The 18,230-nt window shown below is 34.4% G+C and overlaps 3 protein-coding genes across 4 annotated transcripts in view; 1 reads left to right on the forward strand and 2 right to left on the reverse strand.

Moving 5' to 3' along the window:
• LOC117112737 (GON-4-like protein) overlaps window positions 1-2,391 on the reverse strand; it is a 41,950-nt gene extending 39,559 nt beyond the window's left edge. The window contains exon 1 of the mRNA XM_033255884.1: window positions 2,176-2,391. The gene's annotated coding sequence lies outside the window, so the exon portion shown is untranslated. The remainder of the gene's footprint in view (window positions 1-2,175) is intronic.
• A 273-nt stretch (window positions 2,392-2,664) lies between these two features.
• On the forward strand, window positions 2,665-7,989 carry LOC117112739 (lysM and putative peptidoglycan-binding domain-containing protein 3-like). The gene is made up of 2 exons (XM_033255885.1): window positions 2,665-3,307; window positions 5,905-7,989. The coding sequence occupies exons 1-2, from the start codon at window positions 2,987-2,989 to the stop codon at window positions 6,472-6,474; spliced, it is 891 nt and encodes a 296-aa protein (XP_033111776.1). The 5' UTR covers window positions 2,665-2,986; the 3' UTR covers window positions 6,475-7,989.
• Window positions 7,990-8,082: 93 nt separating this feature from the next.
• On the reverse strand, window positions 8,083-17,622 carry LOC117112740 (DNA-directed RNA polymerase III subunit RPC7-like). Of its 2 annotated transcripts, none has more exons than XM_033255886.1 (7): window positions 17,518-17,622; window positions 15,760-15,913; window positions 15,409-15,538; window positions 13,671-13,790; window positions 12,364-12,437; window positions 11,713-11,832; window positions 8,083-10,428 (listed from the first exon to the last, which is right to left on the reverse strand). In XM_033255886.1, exons 2-7 carry the CDS (start codon window positions 15,883-15,885, stop codon window positions 10,339-10,341), a joined length of 660 nt encoding a protein of 219 aa, XP_033111777.1. In that variant the 5' UTR covers window positions 15,886-15,913; window positions 17,518-17,622; the 3' UTR covers window positions 8,083-10,338. The 2 variants fall into 2 exon arrangements, with proteins under 2 accessions (XP_033111777.1, XP_033111778.1); XM_033255887.1 differs by lacking the exon at window positions 17,518-17,622 and adding an exon at window positions 17,028-17,244.
• Between the last annotated feature and the right edge of the window lie 608 nt (window positions 17,623-18,230).

Raw genomic sequence — 18,230 nt, forward strand, 5'->3', positions numbered from 1 at the left:
GGAGACAAGGAAAGAATTTCAAATGCTGAAAAAAAGCCCATAAACTTCTCACTAATTATCTTCAATGTCGCCATTTCTCTGTTAAGGTTGGTAATGCATTCTCTGATAAAATTCCCCTTAAACATGGTGTTCCTCAATGTAGCGTTCTTGGCCCTCTTCTTTTTATTTGTTATACATCCAGTCTTTTCCAAACCATTTAACTACAATGTACTGCATTGTGAATGCGTCATCGCATCGGCGTTCCATACATATACACACATTGGCGGCCGTTCTGGAGGGCGGCCGCTATAGGTAGCGGCCGATATGGGCCTAATTCCTGTAGGCCTACCTAGGCCTAGGCCTGCCCTGGCCGCGATTTTTTTTTCCGTACGAAACATTTACATGAAACTCCACTCGGGCCGTCTCGACTGAATCGACCCGAAAATCTCATACAGTATTGCAGAATTCAGGTCAAAAGGTCATCAACAACTTCTGATCTGAGAGAACGTCGCTGTCTGATTTTTAAAAATACATTGATGTTACCATGCTAATACTAATGGGTCGTTTAAAATGACATAATATTTGATTGAGCTGCACGAGTAAAAAAGTGTTATTTAATTTGAGTTACATACTGTGGCAATTTTTATTTTTTAGTAAGGTCTGGGTTTTGCATACCTAGGTACGTAGGCCTAACTACAAAAAATATACGCTTTCTGGGGAAAGCACAAAGAGTAAGGAAAAGCGCGTTTCTCGGGGCGTTTGATCAAACGAAACAGGGTGACAGTTATTTTCAAATTAAGAGAAGAGCTGAAAAGAGGCAGCTCTAAAATACTGGATGCCATAAGACCTGCCAAAATGGCAGAGCACCAATACGGTAAATGATCGACCTAAGCCTAGTTATTAATATCAGGCATAGTAATCTGCAGATTCTTGATTACAAGACTATAGACCAGGTTAATTACATGTATTGCCGAAATGATTATTTATTATTACTATTATTATTATTAATTATTAATTATTGTTATTATGTTACTAAAACCAACCTGTAGGCCTACCTTAAGGGGAACTTAGACAATCGAGGAATTAGAGAACAATTAAAAAAATGGACGTTAAGGGGAAATAACAGAAAAGATATTCCCCCTGGGCTAGTTATTAATTATAGGCCTAGTAAATAGTATACAAGGATTAGGTCAAGGTAATTAATGCTGAAATTATTATTGTTATTATTATTATTATTATTATGTTACTAAAACCAACCCGAAGGCCTACCTTAAGGGGAACTTAGACAATGGAGGAATTAGAGAACAATTAAAAAATCGACGTTAAGGGAAATAGATATTTCCCCTGGGGCTAGTTATTATTTATAGGCCTAGTAAATAGTATGGTTCTTCATTACAAGGCTTAGGTCAAGGTAATTAACGCTGAAATTATTATTATTATTATTATTATTATTTAACATTAATTACATTACAAGGATAGTTTGGTCAAGTTCAATAACGCCGCCGAATGGTATATTTTATTTATTTAATAATATTTCTCTTATGCACTCTATTTTTTATTTCATTTTTTAATTTTCTCCATTTTTTTTCTTCAAAAGTTCAATCAACGTCTGTATGTAAAGCGTGACTGTTGGTGTCAGCCTAGCTAGGACCCTAGGCCTATACTAGGTAGGACTTATCTTAGCCTGTAGTTAGGCCCATGTTTATCCTCTTTCTCTCTAGCCTCTGGTATTACTGTACCTATCAACACTTTATAAAGGGGGTACTAGCTGTTGTTGTTGTAGATATTATACTAACATTTAATAAACATCCAAGAAGGCCACAGTTAGTTACACACGTACATCCCATAAATCCCTAAGATATCATAGGCCTACCGTAGATAAACATAGAAAGAGCAATAATAGTAAAACTCGAGCGTCACGACATTGCGAAGTGTCTGCTCTTGTTCCACGTATCGAACTTAGTCGAGTCAATCCGAGATGGCCCGAGTGAAGTTTCATGCAAATGTTTCGTACGGAAAAAAAAATCGCGCCCTGGCCTAACAAATCTTATCGTTAAAATAACATCTTAATTGCTAGAGGCTGCTCCCCAGACTAGGCAAGGTCCCGCCTTCTCCTTCTTGTCCTTGCTACGACGAGCCGACTAGGCCTAGGCCCCCCTAGGCCTAGGTCATCTTATTTTAGGCAAAATAACTTACCAATTGGCGCTAATATCCAATATCCTTTCAAAAACAGCTTGTAAATTCCTAATCCCAAGGAAATAATAATTGTTTATTTACGCCCAGAAGCAGAACAAAATATTGCGCCAAGTCTCATGTCCTACCAAACACTCGAGCGTGTGACGAGAGCGTTGGATCATGTATCATCCGCTCGAATTGTTTACCGCTCGAAAAAAGCTTGCACTCGAACTGACATTCGACACCAAAACCAATCTGTCAATTTTCGCGGACATTCAACATAGGATAGGCCTATTATAATATTCAAAAACATTTCTAGAATAACATTAGTATGATTGAATTAAATATAAAAGTAGTTTATATTTTGTAGGTAATTATTCTTTCAAAAAAATATTTAAACTATGATATTTCATAGTTGTGTGCTGTTTTAATTTTGAAAAGATGTTTTCCCGTCACGACCTTGGTCACGACCATGGTCACGACGTACATCCGTATAATAATTTTAACTTTAACCCCGGAAGTAATATTGTGTATGCGTGGAGGGAATAATGATGGATGATGGCGAAAGATAGGAAAGTTAGAATGCAGTAGATATTTTGTTGTATTGTTGTTAATTAACGTGTTACAAAAATGGTTACGAATATATGTCTGTTGTAACAGTAACATTCTTGAGTACAGAACAGTCGGTTATTCATGTTCAACCGTTTCTGTCTGTTGCTTAATCTGCGGTTTTATCTTGACTAACCTAGGCCTTAAAGGCTTAAGGGGTTAGCCTAGCGGAGGTAGGCTAGAGCACCCGTCTAGAGACCTTAGCGACCGGCGATATTCCGCAATGTCCGTAGGCGTTCTTGGGATGAAAACCCACTCGTCTGGTTTCGAATATGAACGATCAAGACTGTTACCAGCATCAGGACAAGTTCAGAATGTACCGAATGCAAGAGTCTATATATTTGGTGACGCAGATGTGTCAGATGAAGAGGTTAATGTGGATGATGATAACTCGATTGAACTGACGCAATTGAGAACTAGAAAGAAAAAATTAAAACGAGGGAAGAATCATGTAAAAAAGGAATCAAATGAACATGTTTTATTGGAGAGAGAAATCAGACCATCTGACAGTTTATCAGGATTTGCATTACAATATTCAGTTCCCGTATGTATACCAATTTAAAGAATTATCACGCCACAGTCTTCTTACTGTGTCTGTAAAGTGTTTAATTGCACGGATGATACCTCAATCAAAAACTAGGATACTGATAAGATAATATTATAATATCGCCCACTAAGTGTAAGGTTAAACAAACATTCAGATAAGAATTGACCCAATTATTATTAGATGATTGGAAAAAGAATTTCTTGGATCATTCATTGGATTTTAAATAGGCATTGAGTAAAGATCTGCAAAAAAAAAATAATATTTCAAAATTCTATGTAACAGTTTCCTTCCATTGGCATTCTTTAAAGATGTTCTATTGTGCTGCTGTTTGTCATGGTTTTTTATTTGCTCATTTTCCACCTTGTTAAATAGATAATTCTAATAATTTAGTCACTACTTAAAGTTAATTAACTTCATGATTTCCAGGGGATGAAAACATCAGGTGTTAGAAACAAATGCAGTGGTGACTTTTTACTGCAAGTACAGTACTGTTTGTAGACATTGATGTGTGAATACTGTATGTAGGAAGCAGGTCAACTCGGCCCCAAGTCAACTCGGCCCCAAGTAGTTAACTCGGCCCCAAGTAGTTAACTCGGCCCCAATTTACTTACGAAATTATTACCAAAAGAAATTTGAATGCAAAGCCAAACTATGCTAAAATTAAAGTGTTTTAATAATAATAATAATAATGCATTTATAAATCATTGCCCTTGTTATTCTTTTTTTTCAGTGTAAAAAAAAATAAAACCAGCATTAATGAAAATAATATTTAGATAATATTAATAAAACAGACATAACATAAAAACTAATGATAATAACGATATGAACAAATACTGATTTACAGGCATATTAAATATACATTATATATATATATATATATATATACTACCTTTATTCGGCTCTTAAGGGGAAATTCTTTTGTCGATGATTGCCCCTTAACGTCGCTTTAGTTGCCCCTTAGCGACACTACTTTCGCCTTATGGTACTGTTTTTAACCACTTCATTGATTTAGTTTATATATATATATATATATATATATATATATATATATATATATACATACACTAGGCATTTTTAAATATATATACGGAAATACTTAAATACTACTACAATAAAGTGTTTCTAAAGTCCATATGATTTTTATATGGTATTCTTTTCTTATTTTTATATATACTGTAAAGATGGTTTAGATTTTACCTATTATATAATGATTTATATACATACTGTATGTATATGTATATATATGTAAATGATATACATATATAATGTATATATACATATAATATTTAAAATGTATACAGTATTACTTTATCATATAATGTATATATATACAGGGCATTTAAATATACCTAAGAATAGGTCTAAATATTGGTTTTCTCCACTAAAGTCCATACATAATTATGGTATTTGTTTCTTATTATTTTGTTATATATAATTATAAAAACGGTTTAAATTTTTCAATCTATTATATCATGATTTCTATATATACACACACACACATACCTGTAAATGTTACAGTAGGTCCAGAGGACCCTCACTAAAATTTTTAATATTTTTATAAATGCATTTTTAATTATTGTTAAGTGTAAATGAAAAGAAAAACAAAGCAACGATATAAAACACTTTAGTTTTGACTTTGCAATCAAATCTCTTTTGGTAAATATTTAGTAAATACACAGTAAATTGGGGTTGAGTTAACTACTTGGGGACAAGTTGACTTGGGGCCCAGTTGACATGGGGCAGAGTTGACATGGGACCGAGTTGACATGGGGCCGAGTTGACCTGGGTCCGAGTTGACTTGGGTCCGATTTGACTCAAATTCAATATGTAGATGAATGATTTGACAATACAAGTTTACATACACATCATGATTGCTACCTGTAATAAAATGACAGAAAATTTTAATTATGAAAAATCAAGAGAGAAATTATTTCAGTGAATTTATAAATAGATGCAAATTTATGAGTGATATATTTGCATATGACTGTTGATATTAAAACATTTATTGAATTACAGTTGAATGAATAATGATTGAATGAATACATTGAATTGAATGCATTACTGTAGATGAATAAATGTTTGAATTCATAGTTGTAAACTCTGTCTAATGTACCACTCTATTTTCTGATATTTTTCAGACAGACAACAGTGAAATCTTTGATATTTTGAACACTACAATATTTGATTAACTGTCCTATGACATGGGTAATTTGTTATATCTAGTAATCTGTGTATCACAAGCTTGTATTAAAATTCATGAAATCTATGATGCATACTGTATAATTTTTTTTAAATATTAAATTTTAGAATGTACTATATACTGTATACTGCATACCAATATGAGTTTATGTTAAAATGATGCCTTTTAAATCAACATCACATGTTATAATTTGAATCAAGATTTAAATTTAAAAATAATTTGTCTTTAATTTATTCTTATTACAGGTATGCATCCATATCACCCATTAATTCCTTTGCATCCATGTATAAATTAATTGAAAATATTTCTCTGTTCATCTCTGATTATTCTTAACTTCTTCTGCATCCTGATTTCAGTACTTTCCTTTCTAAAATCAGATTTTTTTTTTTTTCAGGTTTCTGAGTTAAAAAGAATTAATAATCTGATTAAAGACCAAGATTTTTATGCATTAACAAAATTAAAAATTCCGGTAAAGCGTCATGGACTCTTAACAGAAATTAAAGAAGAGGAGAAGCGTAGGCAGTTACAAGGTGATGATCAAGCCGGACCATCAAATTCAACCGGTTTGGAAGAATATAGGACTTTTAGTGATGAAGATGATGAGGAGGAAGAGTTATTTAGTGTGCGAAAAATTAGTATACGAGACGCCATTTGCGATGGCGAAGCTAAACAGTTCTTACGAAACATGGATCGTGATTTGAAACGTATTCAGACAGCAACATCTTCTAAGAAGGAGTCATTAGACGAGGTGCTGTCGATGTTGACTGAGAAACGTATACATCCCTTCCAGCCAAACAATCGGCAGACATTTTGTGACGGAGCAACATGTGGATTAAAATGGTGGACAATGGTTATATTATTTTTTTTTATAGGAATATTTATACCTGCATTTTTTTATTATGCTTGGTCGATACATGAAAGCAAAGAACATCAAAGCAATACAACACATGGTCAGAGCACGTAGCACATAAATGTAAACTGTTAAGTAAAATGGGTTACTTTCAAACTGATTTTTTTTTTTAACTTATTTTCTAAAAATGATACATCTCATTATTCAGGCAGTAAAATACAGTATACTGTACACATTTTGATTGACATATCATTACATCATCTGCTTACTCTTCAATTGGGTAAATAGGAGTGTCCCTATAGATTGTTAATTGGTCAAAGCTGTTACACTATGATTATTAAAATTTAAATTCAGCCAGTCCATAGTGAATTATATCTGAATTTCCTGCAATGTTAATTTAAAGTTTAAAAAATGTTTTTAGGTTTGTTAATTTAAAAGTTAAATTAAAAATGTATCATTTTCACATATGATCAACTCAATATAAACTCTTCAGACTTGTCAATATTGCAATATTTTTTTTCTTACTATTTTAGTTAAATGTTATAAATTGTTAATTTCCTGTATGTTTGAATGCTTCATTTATTATTGATGTTAAGTTATTAAGATATCAGACAAGTTTTAATTATAAATATTATGGAATGATATACAATGCACCTTCCACAAAGCCCCGCCCCTTGTTGCTAAGGTCTCACATACGTTTGTGGAACAAAAGCATGTTCTTATTGATGGTTCGATTGGTCAGTTGGGCAGCAAAAATTTGGGAAGATGCCACCTCTGAGCCCACCGCTATATTTTTATAAGAGGGAAGTTGGTAAATATTACAATTCATATTAATTTTATTGAAGGGTGCTGATAAATTTGATCAGCATACTTCTGCAAAGTTGTGTAAAATGTTTTTTAAAATTAAATAATATGAAGTATTGATAAAACAAGTATTCACTAGTTAATTAAAGGGGAGCATTCGGTCATTAACACTGTCTGAGCTGAGTTAAAATAAACAAATATTTTCACATTTGAAATTCACACAATATCATTCAAATAATTATTTTGATCTGTGATTTATTGGAAGTTACCGTAACTATAAATCAGCAATTCAAGGATTTTGGTTTTCTGAACAGCACCCTTTTCTAACCGTGCATGCTTGAATTTATCTTAATTAAAATTTTCCATTTACTGCTAATATACAATCATTAGGTTTCTTTAAATTGAATTATGTGTGTGTTTTATTCAAAATTTTAATGAATTATTCTAGTACTTACTAATCTTAGGTACACAGGGCCAAATGATAGCCCAAAAGGCATAATTTCACTTGGAGGTTTGAATGGTCTGGCCAACTGTGCGAGATGTTATTCCAACCAACATTGGTGTAGGTTTCTCCCCTTGATAATTTTTTTATCAATGCTATACTTGTACTGGTTATGTTATATTTTATCTTTATAGTACATAAAAATTTGTTTTTCAGTGTGAAAATCATGGAGGTATAAAGAGTATTTCTTTCAACAGGCATCATACAGTATGAAGGTTTTAAAATTGAAGCATAGTATTTTAAAAAGTTTATGATATATGGTTGTAAATAAAAAAACACAAATTATATTGTATGACTAATAAAGTACAATCAAGAAATTTAAATATTGACAATGTTTGACTTGTTCTACAGCTGTAATACTGATATTGAATATTGACAATAACATCAACAAAAATGAGAAGCCCAGCAAATAAGTATTAACTTATGTAGTATATAGTATATTTACTAGTTTCCAATGCCACATATCGATATATATTTTTGGGAGGCTTTTGCACAGTGACTTGACATTATAATGAGCTGCATCACTGCATCTTTTATGCATTTTAGCTGGGTGCTAGAGTACTGCAATGACATACCTTCCCTAAAAAATATCACATATTAATAATGACCCTTGGATAATGATTATTGGAGGTACAGTACACTTTAAACCCAACCTTCAAAAACAGAAAACCAGCGATACAATTACTAGTTAGTGATTCAGTCTGTTGAATAAACAAATAACTAAACCAACCACCTGGCTTACTGCATTATTTTTCAATTTCTTTTCTATAAATTAGGAATTGTAATGTTTTTGATATTTCCACCCAAAAGCAGTCTGTTGAATTAACTACTAAAACCAAACCACTTGGCTTTATTGCATTATTTTTCAAGTTCTTTTCTATAAATTTGTAATGTTGTTTTATACTGCCGGTGCCACCCAAAATGTAAAATTGCTCAATTCAAAGACCCACATAGAGCAACACTCTTATTGGCTACCTTAAGAGGCGGCAGATCAGCTGAGTGGCCCCTTCAATAAGCAAAATGTGTACTGGGTATATCAAATCACCATAAAAAAAAAACCTAGAGCAAATGAATAGCAGGTATAGGCCAAAACCAGACCAAAGTTCCTTGAAAAATCTCAATAATATATTGCCTTGACCCACTATGTAAATTTGAATATTGATTGTGTAGGAAATTAGATAAATTAACTCTTTTACAATACTGTTTGCAGGTGTCTCCTAAAAATTATGAATCTTGAATGAAATAGGCCTACAGCTGGTAATTTCTCATTTTATTCTCAGTGGTAAAAACTCATTGATTTTAGTGTATATTCAGATTTGATTATGAAATCTGCTTGGTCATAGTTTTTATACATTATACTTAATGGAAATATCACTATTGTAACATTCTGATGGCATTTGCATCAGGAGAAATATTACGTGCTATAAATACTGAATGCTCAGTTCATTCCCAAATATTTGAGAAAAAAAAATATTTGTAATATTGTAACATGTTATAAATAATATAACATTCAAAATGATAATTTTTTTAATGAATTATTATTGCCGCCTTAGAAAATATAAGAATTTCTTAAATTGCTTTAATTTGTCATTAATGTGGTGTTCGTGCCAATCAAAAACCAATGATCCATGAGGGTGGGTTGGGGTATTCTCATACATATAGTGAGGAAGATGTGGTCTTAGTGCCAATCAAAAACCAATGATCCACGAGGGTGGGTTGGGGTATTCTCATACATATAGTGAGGAAGATGTGGTGTTAGTGCCAATCAAAAACCAATGATCCACGAGGGTGGGTTGGGGTATTCTCATACATATAGTGAGGAAGATGTGGTGTTAGTGCCAATCAAAAACCAATGATCCACGAGGGTGGGTTGGGGTATTCTCATACATATAGTGAGGAAGATGTGGTGTTAGTGCCAATCAAAAACCAATGATCCACGAGGGTGGGTTGGGGGTATTCTCATACATATAGTGAGGAAGATGTGGTGTTAGTGCCAATCAAAAACCAATGATCCACAAGGGTGGGTTGGGGGTATTCTCATACATATAGTGAGGAAGATGCTTCCTTGAAAGCTCCAGAGCAATTTCAATCTAAATTATTTCACACTTGGTTGCACTTATTGGCTGACTTTTATCTAAATGAGTTCACACATTTTAATTAAAGCTATAATAAAACTGAAAGTAATATATTTATGGCTATGCAGTAGTGTACTGTAATTGAAACTGTATATTTGTATTTACAATCATACAAAAGTGAGGTTCACAAAGTATACTTTGAAAAACAATGTTTATCATTACAGTAACAGTTCAATAAAATCAAGTAATATTTGGATGGGCCTGCAATTCTTTCAATGTTCCTTGTACAAGCAAACATCCTGAACTTTATCCCATCATTGGCTGTAATTACATATCCTCATATGCAAGTAGGATTGTTGTTGATATCCTTGTATTAGGTAATTGCCTATTCTCTTCCATAGCAAATACTTTCCAAATATTTTTGTGACGTCTCATTACAACATCCACAGATCCAAAAGACCTTGGAAGTACAATCCTGTATTGGAGGAGGATGCTATGCTTTACTTCGCCTACTATATCCACTACTGCTTCCAACACCTTGTCAATCTGGATTTGAGTGACAGCTGATCATTCAAATTCCTGGAATCTTAACCTCTTTCAATAGACAGGCCCATCTTCTAAATTATCATCATCGTCAAGACCGAATTCCTCTCCATTGTCAAAGTAACTAACAATATAGTCTGTACCCTGTAAGTAGACAAAGCAAAGTGTATCTTTATCTTACCCACTGAAACTCTGCTATTTAAATGAACAATCATTAAACAGCTCAATATACTCTGCCTTTATATAAATAAGCTTTCAAATTCATAAATTGTAGGAAATCCCTAGGCTTTTCCTGTGAACCCTATGTGAGTGGTTCAGGGTAACTCCAGACCCTGCCTACTTGCACTACTGCCGACCAGACACATCAACCTCCGTCTGGCAAATCCTGGCTCCACCATTAGAAACATGGAAATACAGTAGAACCTCGATTTTACGTACGGTACGGGACTGGAGGGCGTACGTAAATCGGGGGATTCGTAAAATAGAGGTTGGGTTAAATTTGTGGTAACCTTTGACCTAATACCTACGTAATGCTCAATATACGTATGTATGAACGAACGATTTTACCTAGCTAGGCCAGACCTAGCCTCTAGGCCTACAATTAAAACCATGTGTTTAGTGTTTTTTTTCATCACTTTACGATGTCATAATAAAGTGTTTCAAATAAAACCATGTGTCTAGTGTCTTAATTCATCACTTTATGTCTTTTATTTAACTAAAGAACATGAAAATATTGTAAGATTCCTATACGACAAAGGTATAACTTGGGAATTCCCTTCATGCCCTATTCTAAACAACAGAGCTGTGGTGTTGTCTGGGCCTGTTGAGACAAACTAAACTCATGTGCACTGGGCTAGCCAATCAATTAGCGTTCGTGTACATGAAACAGCAAAACCATGTGCACTGCACTGGGCGAGCCAACCAATTAGCATTCGTGTACGAAACTATGCCTACTCAGCTTCTTGTAGAAAATTAGACCAGACAAGTTTTTCCATGGTTTGCCACACGAAGCTAGGCAGGAAAGCAATTATTTTGAGCACCATCGGTAGTTGTTCATCTCACTCAGTTCACGTGGTTTTAGATTATAACAACTGGGTATTAGACTCAATCAACGTTGCTGTTTAATGAAAATACGTTGCATTTTATGGTTTGTTTATTGTTATAGTTTATTGTTATAGTCTTTTTACTTATGGTTGCTCTGAAAAGGGCCGTTTGTTTTGAATATTTTCGGGGTTTTTGATGATGTCATTGTCGATACGAGGCGTACGTAAAACCGAGGGTTCGTATAACCGGGGTACGTAAAAACGAGGTTCTACTATAGATTATAAATGATGCTTCTCCCAAGTTTTACACACAAACATTTCCATGCACAATAATAAAAGGTAATTTTAAACTCACTACAACCGTCCCCCAGTAAAAATGACCTACCTCTTCCATTTCCTCTTCATCATAAAATTCTTCATCATCTTCTACAGCTTCTCCTTCTTTCTCTTCTTTTTCTTCTTCATCTTCCTTTCCAGATCCTTCCTCCTCCCTCTTTTCCAATTCCTAAAAATAACAGCAGGTATATTAGCTGGTTTTTAGGATTCTCTTTTGCTACAAAGGTGAGTACTAAAATGTACTATATAAAATACAGTTACAGCAGGTTCTGCTCCTGATATTACTGTCTCTTGGACTTTTGAGGATATGAGTCATTATGATCTTCCTTCCATCTCAGTGAAAGCACAGTTCCGTTTTAACTAGTAACGATGGAAGTCGCCATCGTCTTTATAAAATGCCCCGCCGCATTTGGTTGTCTCATGGAAGTGCGTCCCCACGTAAGATATTCTAATGCATTAGTTTCTGAAAATAGTAACATTAATCCAACTATTGCCTATATTGAACACTGATAAACATATAATCTGTGCTAGGGACTACTTGGCAACTAAAAGTGACAACCGAACACAGCAGCTGTCCTCTCATAGCTGCGTACAGGGGTGTATTGTTTGTTTACGCTCACAACAATCATACTTTGCTCTCTTTAGTTTCTATACTCTTTGATTTATGGCTTAACAGAAAAACAGTCAAAAAATCACTTACCTTTAGTTTATTTTCAATTTCTTTTGTCTTTTCTTTATCTTGAATGGTTTTCTTAACAGCTGGTCTTATGCTCCCTGTAAAAAAAAGTAATTTCTCTGCAATAATATACTATAATATATTTCCTTTTGATTTTGGTCATACACAAGAAAAGTAGCACTCAAATGTAAATAGAGTTTGGATTTTATTAACTCTACATGCTGATGATATAATGAATTAAATGCAAATATAACATATCAAATATTTTAAGGGTATTTTTTATTTGAATGTAGCAGTGACTATGTTGACCGCAGGTCGGGCCTCAAAAACTTCTAACAACCACCAAGGAAGATCCAGGAATTCCAATTAGAGGAGGCACAGGGAGTGAAGTGTACAAATGAAGTGTCCAGAACACCTCTCAAACATACATATATATTTGAATGTAAATTCCACCCCCACCATTTTATTTTCATTTTAAAAAAAATTAGGTGGGGGAGGGGGAGGTGCTGGCACTTTCTTGAATCTGCCTTTAATCTACTGCACCTCCCTTCCTTTGAAAAAAAAAAGGACCCCCAACATGGCTAGTAGACTTCGTCTCTGCAATATAGTGTCTCGCTCCCCCACCCCCGAATCCCAATCGTCAGTAAGTAAAATGTAATGTACTGCAGTTGGCACTTTATACTGTAAAGTTTCAAAGCACCAGAGGCCTAGACTACCTCGTACAGTAACTTGCTTCTTCCCTAAGGGTTTCTTCGAGTCTGAGCTACCCGGTAAGCTGGTACCAGCTACTCGTCTGCAGACTGGATTAACCCCCTACTTGTCTGGGTTCTTTGAACTGTACATAAGTCAATCGTGTACCCTGGGCCTACAGTTTATAGTCCTTATATCCAAGAGGACTTGTTCCACCACATTCAACTCACCGACAACAATAACAAACACTGCTCCATGTCTGCTATTTATAATAAAACATTACTCACTACCGAAATTAAGACTTATAAAATTACCTGAATATTAACTTTCAACATAAAATTACAAAAAGCAAATATATTCCATACCAATTTACAAATGAATTAGATAATAATGTTCCTATATTCCTATAGTAGGAAAATTATCTGTTTTGTTGAACAAATTAGTTACCTTCAACTAAACAGAGAATTTTCCTACTATACATATGGAACCAGATGAAATATATATATTCTTACAATTGTTTTAATCTTGTGTCTTTGGATTTTGATAACTTTTATTTTAAAATGGAATATGAGGTTTTTTCAAGATTTTCTCTCAGCAAATCAAAAAAATTAAGACAAGAAGTAAGCTCTGTTGGCATTTACGTTTTTTCTTTCTGACTCCTACTTGAAGTTCTTTTGGAAGTCTTGACCAATCAGGTGACCATTGTGTGTTATCTGAGTTTAATCCACTGGCCTGGTATTTGTCAGAGTATCTGTCAATATCTGTTGAAGAAGCATACAGTTATTCTTTTATGAATTTAATAGTAAAATCATTTTTTTATTAAAAAAAATAAAAAGAATGTGACACAAAAAACCCAGGTCACAGCTTAAAGGCACATGCAGGGTGGCAACAACACAGAGACAAGAAAAACAGGATGAAAATTTAAAAGAGGTAAATCACAATAATAATAATAACAACAATAATAACAACAACAATAACAATAATTCAAGATTCAGGATTTGTTTTATTTTCCAAAATACAGAAATTCTGCTGAGTGTAAACATTTCAATACATACTGTACACAAAAATATATACAAACATCCAAGGTATGACAAGAAAAGCAAAAAGTAACCAAATAATTAAATGAACCTAAATGTATACATAGGCCTACTGATGATAGCTTGATTAAGATCTGGGTTAGATTGCCTAGGAAAGGCAGGTGAATCCATTTTACGTAGATGCTTAAACAAAGTAAAGAAACACTTAGTTAAAGAGGTAAACTCATAACATTATGGCAGTACAAAAATTTCTCTCATTTTATATCTACTAAAGATCAAACCCCTAAGGAATATAGGAGCTCTGTTGTTTATCATTTTAAATGTCCAGGTTGTAATAGTGATTATATTGGTAAGACAGATTGATGCTTAATAACTAGACTTAAAGAACATTCTTCACAATCTGATAGTGTCTATAAATGATCATATACAAAATTGTGAGGCATTCCAATATGTTTTAGGTTTACAAGGTATACTTGAAAATGATAATGTAGCCTGTAATGTATGTAATAAATTAGGTTTAATATTTTCTAATACTAACATTATTGACAGTTCGCAAAATTGGCCTATACTACTGTTTAAAAAAGCGTTTGCTATATGTAGGCTAAACCCATTGCTTAACAATAAGCTGAAGGCTTCAAAGGAGCTTTCGTTATTTTTGTAGGTAGCTTTGATCAGTAGGGTAAGAATGCTTTGATCTTTAGTTTATTCATAGCTATGTCACCTACTAGCGGTAAGATAGTGTAATACAAATTTCCAAGTATCCGGCCCGGCTCCCCCCACCCCCAAATCCTCCACTGACTATGTATGTAGAAATAGACAAATGGTCCTTGACGTTGTTAGGCTACTTTAATGCAATGCACGTTTTTTTCGTAGTGACACTAAGACAGATTGTGTTACACTTCAACACTATTGTATATAATGTACACTGAAACCAGATGAAATTTTTTGAAGATATTGTATATATTTCCCTAATGATGATGATATTCTTGTTCCCTTTGTATTGTATTGTTTCAGGCATATAATACTAATAGATGACTTTTATAAACAATAGACTTCGGCAAGTTCAACTGTATAAAACAAGGGAACAGTGTTCCCTGGTAAAACCATGGTCGACTAACTCCCCTCTGTACATGTGTGTGCTGCATCGTCGTAGTCTCCCTAAAAAACGAAAACAGCTCTTGGTGTAGTACACGAATAGCATGTTGGCGTTGCCGTCACGCTCCATTATTTTGTAGTAGTCTGGCCGCGTAGTCAAAACGAAAATGCCTATTATATCTATAAGGCAAAAAAAATGATATGATAGGAGATAATAAGGCAAGCACCTTTGCTACACTCAACTTACCTTTCTTTTTGTTTTGTGGTTTGATAAAAAATGGTGAATCTTTGGATGACGCTCTGAATTCCTGCTTTAAGGCCAACATATACTCCCTTGCCTCACCAGCCAAAAGTGGAAGAGCTTTATATTCCAGTGGCTTCAGGGAAAAATACAGTAAAAGGAAAGATAAATATATTTTGCTTTAATACAAAAATTGACAGTAAACAAATCTTACAAAATTTAGCCTCAAATCAATAATTATCTTATATAAAATTTTATACACAAAGTAACAATTTGGAAGAGGATTTAAAGATAACAAACATTTTCATAAGGACTACTTCATTATCAAACCCTGTTTCATTATTGCACAATACTTACAGGAAACAGTGGCGGAGGTTGCAGAACAGCTGTTGGTAAGGAGTCTCCTCCTCGGCCAAGACCCAATACTTCTGCCGTAAAGGACAAGGCTGATCCCCTTCCTCTTCCTCGGCCACGGCCTCCCATGGCTGTGTAAAATCTGTTTGCCACTTACCTATTAAAAAAATATAATTAATAATAAACCTTTTAACTTTTTACTTTGTCTAACCTTTATAAAGGCCTGTCTGCTGATTTTTTTTTACATGATCAATTCAATGTCTTTATTCATCATATGACATATAATTAATAATAATAATAAAAATTGTCTTAATGATACAAAATACTGATTATACAATGATAGCAAAACCATTAAAACATTATTGCATATGTATGTAATTTAACTACGATGGTATTTTAAACAAAAAATAATAATAATATTTCTTTATTTGTCCTCATATATGTATGCCTACACACTGGGAATTCGGACTGGGTCCTCGGGAACCTCGGCTGCCATAGCTCGGCGCCAACTACCCCACTTACTCTACAACATCAAACAGATACAGACTGACACATACATGGTCCCTAACTAACCTAAAGTTTTTATTCAGCTTTAGGAACTAGGGCCAAGGATATGGCAAACAATAAGCTTAATCACTCCTCCTCAAAGTTTTCCCGTCACAAGTCAAACACACATACAACACTCTACATAAAAACTAAGTCTTACTATGAGGCTTAGGGAGTGGAGTTGCTTTGGTAATGAGAAAAAAATTGTGACAGGAGTTGAAGAATCCAGGACACCCTGGGATTGGAAAGCAAACATCTTCACTCCACTCGGTTATGTCAGAAGCACAATACAAACTGGGACACCTGACGTCCACACAAAATACTCTGATGATCACCCTCTTTTCTTTCCAACCAACCCAACAGGGCCGTGCCCTGTTTTTAAGCAGACACTCGATATTAAAAAAAAAAAGAACAGTCAGTAGCTTAAGATAGTATTAAAATGTGCAAATCGATTAAAACGCCCACAAGCTACCCCTGAACAGAACAGTTTGCAAATTTGTCGCGAATTTTAAACTGTGCAGCATTCTCCTTGCACACTCTTGCAGTTTTCAAATAAACTGTGCAAAGAAATTCTTGAACAGTTTGCAGATTGTGGAAGGAAACGTGTAGTTTGCAAACCGTGCAAGGATTTGGTTGTACAATTTCCAAATTGTGCAAACGGGTCAAACTATGCACGACATAGGCCTAGACCTACTGCATCATAGAGAGAGTAGCATAGGGCCTACCTATCTATTCTATACTGTAGTATAGGCCTAGCCTAGCCTGATAGAGGAGAGCTCCTCCGCGCTCTCTGGCCTATCAGTAGCCCCTTAGCATAGCACATTATTTCTAAATAAAATTAAATGAGCTTCCAGTCGCCATAATTTGGCATATTAACACTTCTTTAAAGTTTGGAAACAGACAGTGAAAACCATCAAATTTAGGGACAAACGTTCATCACCGTGTTACAGAGAGCACGAAGTATAGGAAACTTGCATGGTTAAAAAGAAGGGCGCCGCCTACGTTGGGCACGACTTCCGCCTAGAGGAGAGCTCCTCCGCGCTCTCTGGCCTATCAGTAGCCCCTTAGCATAGCACATTATTTCTAAATAAAATTAAATGAGCTTCCAGTCGCCATAATTTGGCATATTAACACTTCTTTAAAGTTTGGAAACAGACAGTGAAAACCATCAAATTTAGGGACAAACGTTCATCACCGTGTTACAGAGAGACTTACCGGCGTATAATAACCATAGAGCTATTAAACAACTTGAGTGCTAACAAGATGGCGAAGAAATGCAGAGTTGTGTATGTGTACCATCCAAGATGGCCGCCGAAGGAAAGCGCCACCTTCAGCCTTAGAATACTATTATTACCATAAAATAAGCCCTCTGACTGACTATTATTTCATTAATGATAATTAGTATTGATATTAACAAATTATTAAACTATCGTAGCCAAAAAGAGGCCAAGTAGAGCATCTTATTCAAAAATTTAAAAAAAATTAAAATTAAAATAAAATCGTGTACATTACACCCATACACCGCAACGCTCGAGTTTCAAACATACGGGTAACTAGCTGTACTATACTTTCTGTGTAAATCATAGAGGTATAATAAGAATACTAGAGCGCTAACCGCAATGTATTCGATGTTCGAAATACGCAGAACTGTGTGTGTGTACCATCCAAGATGGCTACCATAGATTTAGCCAATCAAATTTCGCTAAGCGCCATCGTTTGCAAATGCGCCCTCAATTTACTCAGAAAGTTCAGTGCAGCTAGTTACCTGTATGTTTGAAACTCGAGCGTTGCGGTGTTTGCGTGTAATGTATACGATTTTAATTTTCATTCCTTGGTACTTTATTTTTGAATAAGATGCTTCACTTGGCCTCGTTTTGGCTACAATAGTTTAATAACTTGTTATTACCATTACTCATTATCATTAATGA

Source organism: Anneissia japonica, unplaced genomic scaffold, assembly GCF_011630105.1.
Source record: "Anneissia japonica isolate Jap-2015-1 unplaced genomic scaffold, ASM1163010v1 scaffold1078_len308785_cov188, whole genome shotgun sequence".
Lineage (NCBI taxonomy): Eukaryota > Metazoa > Echinodermata > Crinoidea > Comatulida > Comatulidae > Anneissia > Anneissia japonica.

Bases quoted from the DNA above. Each gene is read 5' to 3' on its own strand.
- LOC117112739 (XM_033255885.1), top strand. From the start codon at position 2,987: ATGTCCGTAGGCGTTCTTGGGATGAAAACCCACTCGTCTGGTTTCGAA. The intron at 3,308-5,904 runs GTATGTATACCA...TTTTTTTTTCAG, and splicing joins CATTACAATATTCAGTTCCC to GTTTCTGAGTTAAAAAGAAT.
- LOC117112740 (XM_033255886.1), bottom strand. From the start codon at position 15,885: ATGGGAGGCCGTGGCCGAGGAAGAGGAAGGGGATCAGCCTTGTCCTTT. The intron at 13,791-15,408 runs GTAAGTTGAGTG...CTTCTTCAACAG, and splicing joins ACCACAAAACAAAAAGAAAG to ATATTGACAGATACTCTGAC. The intron at 12,438-13,670 runs GTAAATGCCAAC...TTTTTTTTACAG, and splicing joins AGGAGTCAGAAAGAAAAAAC to GGAGCATAAGACCAGCTGTT.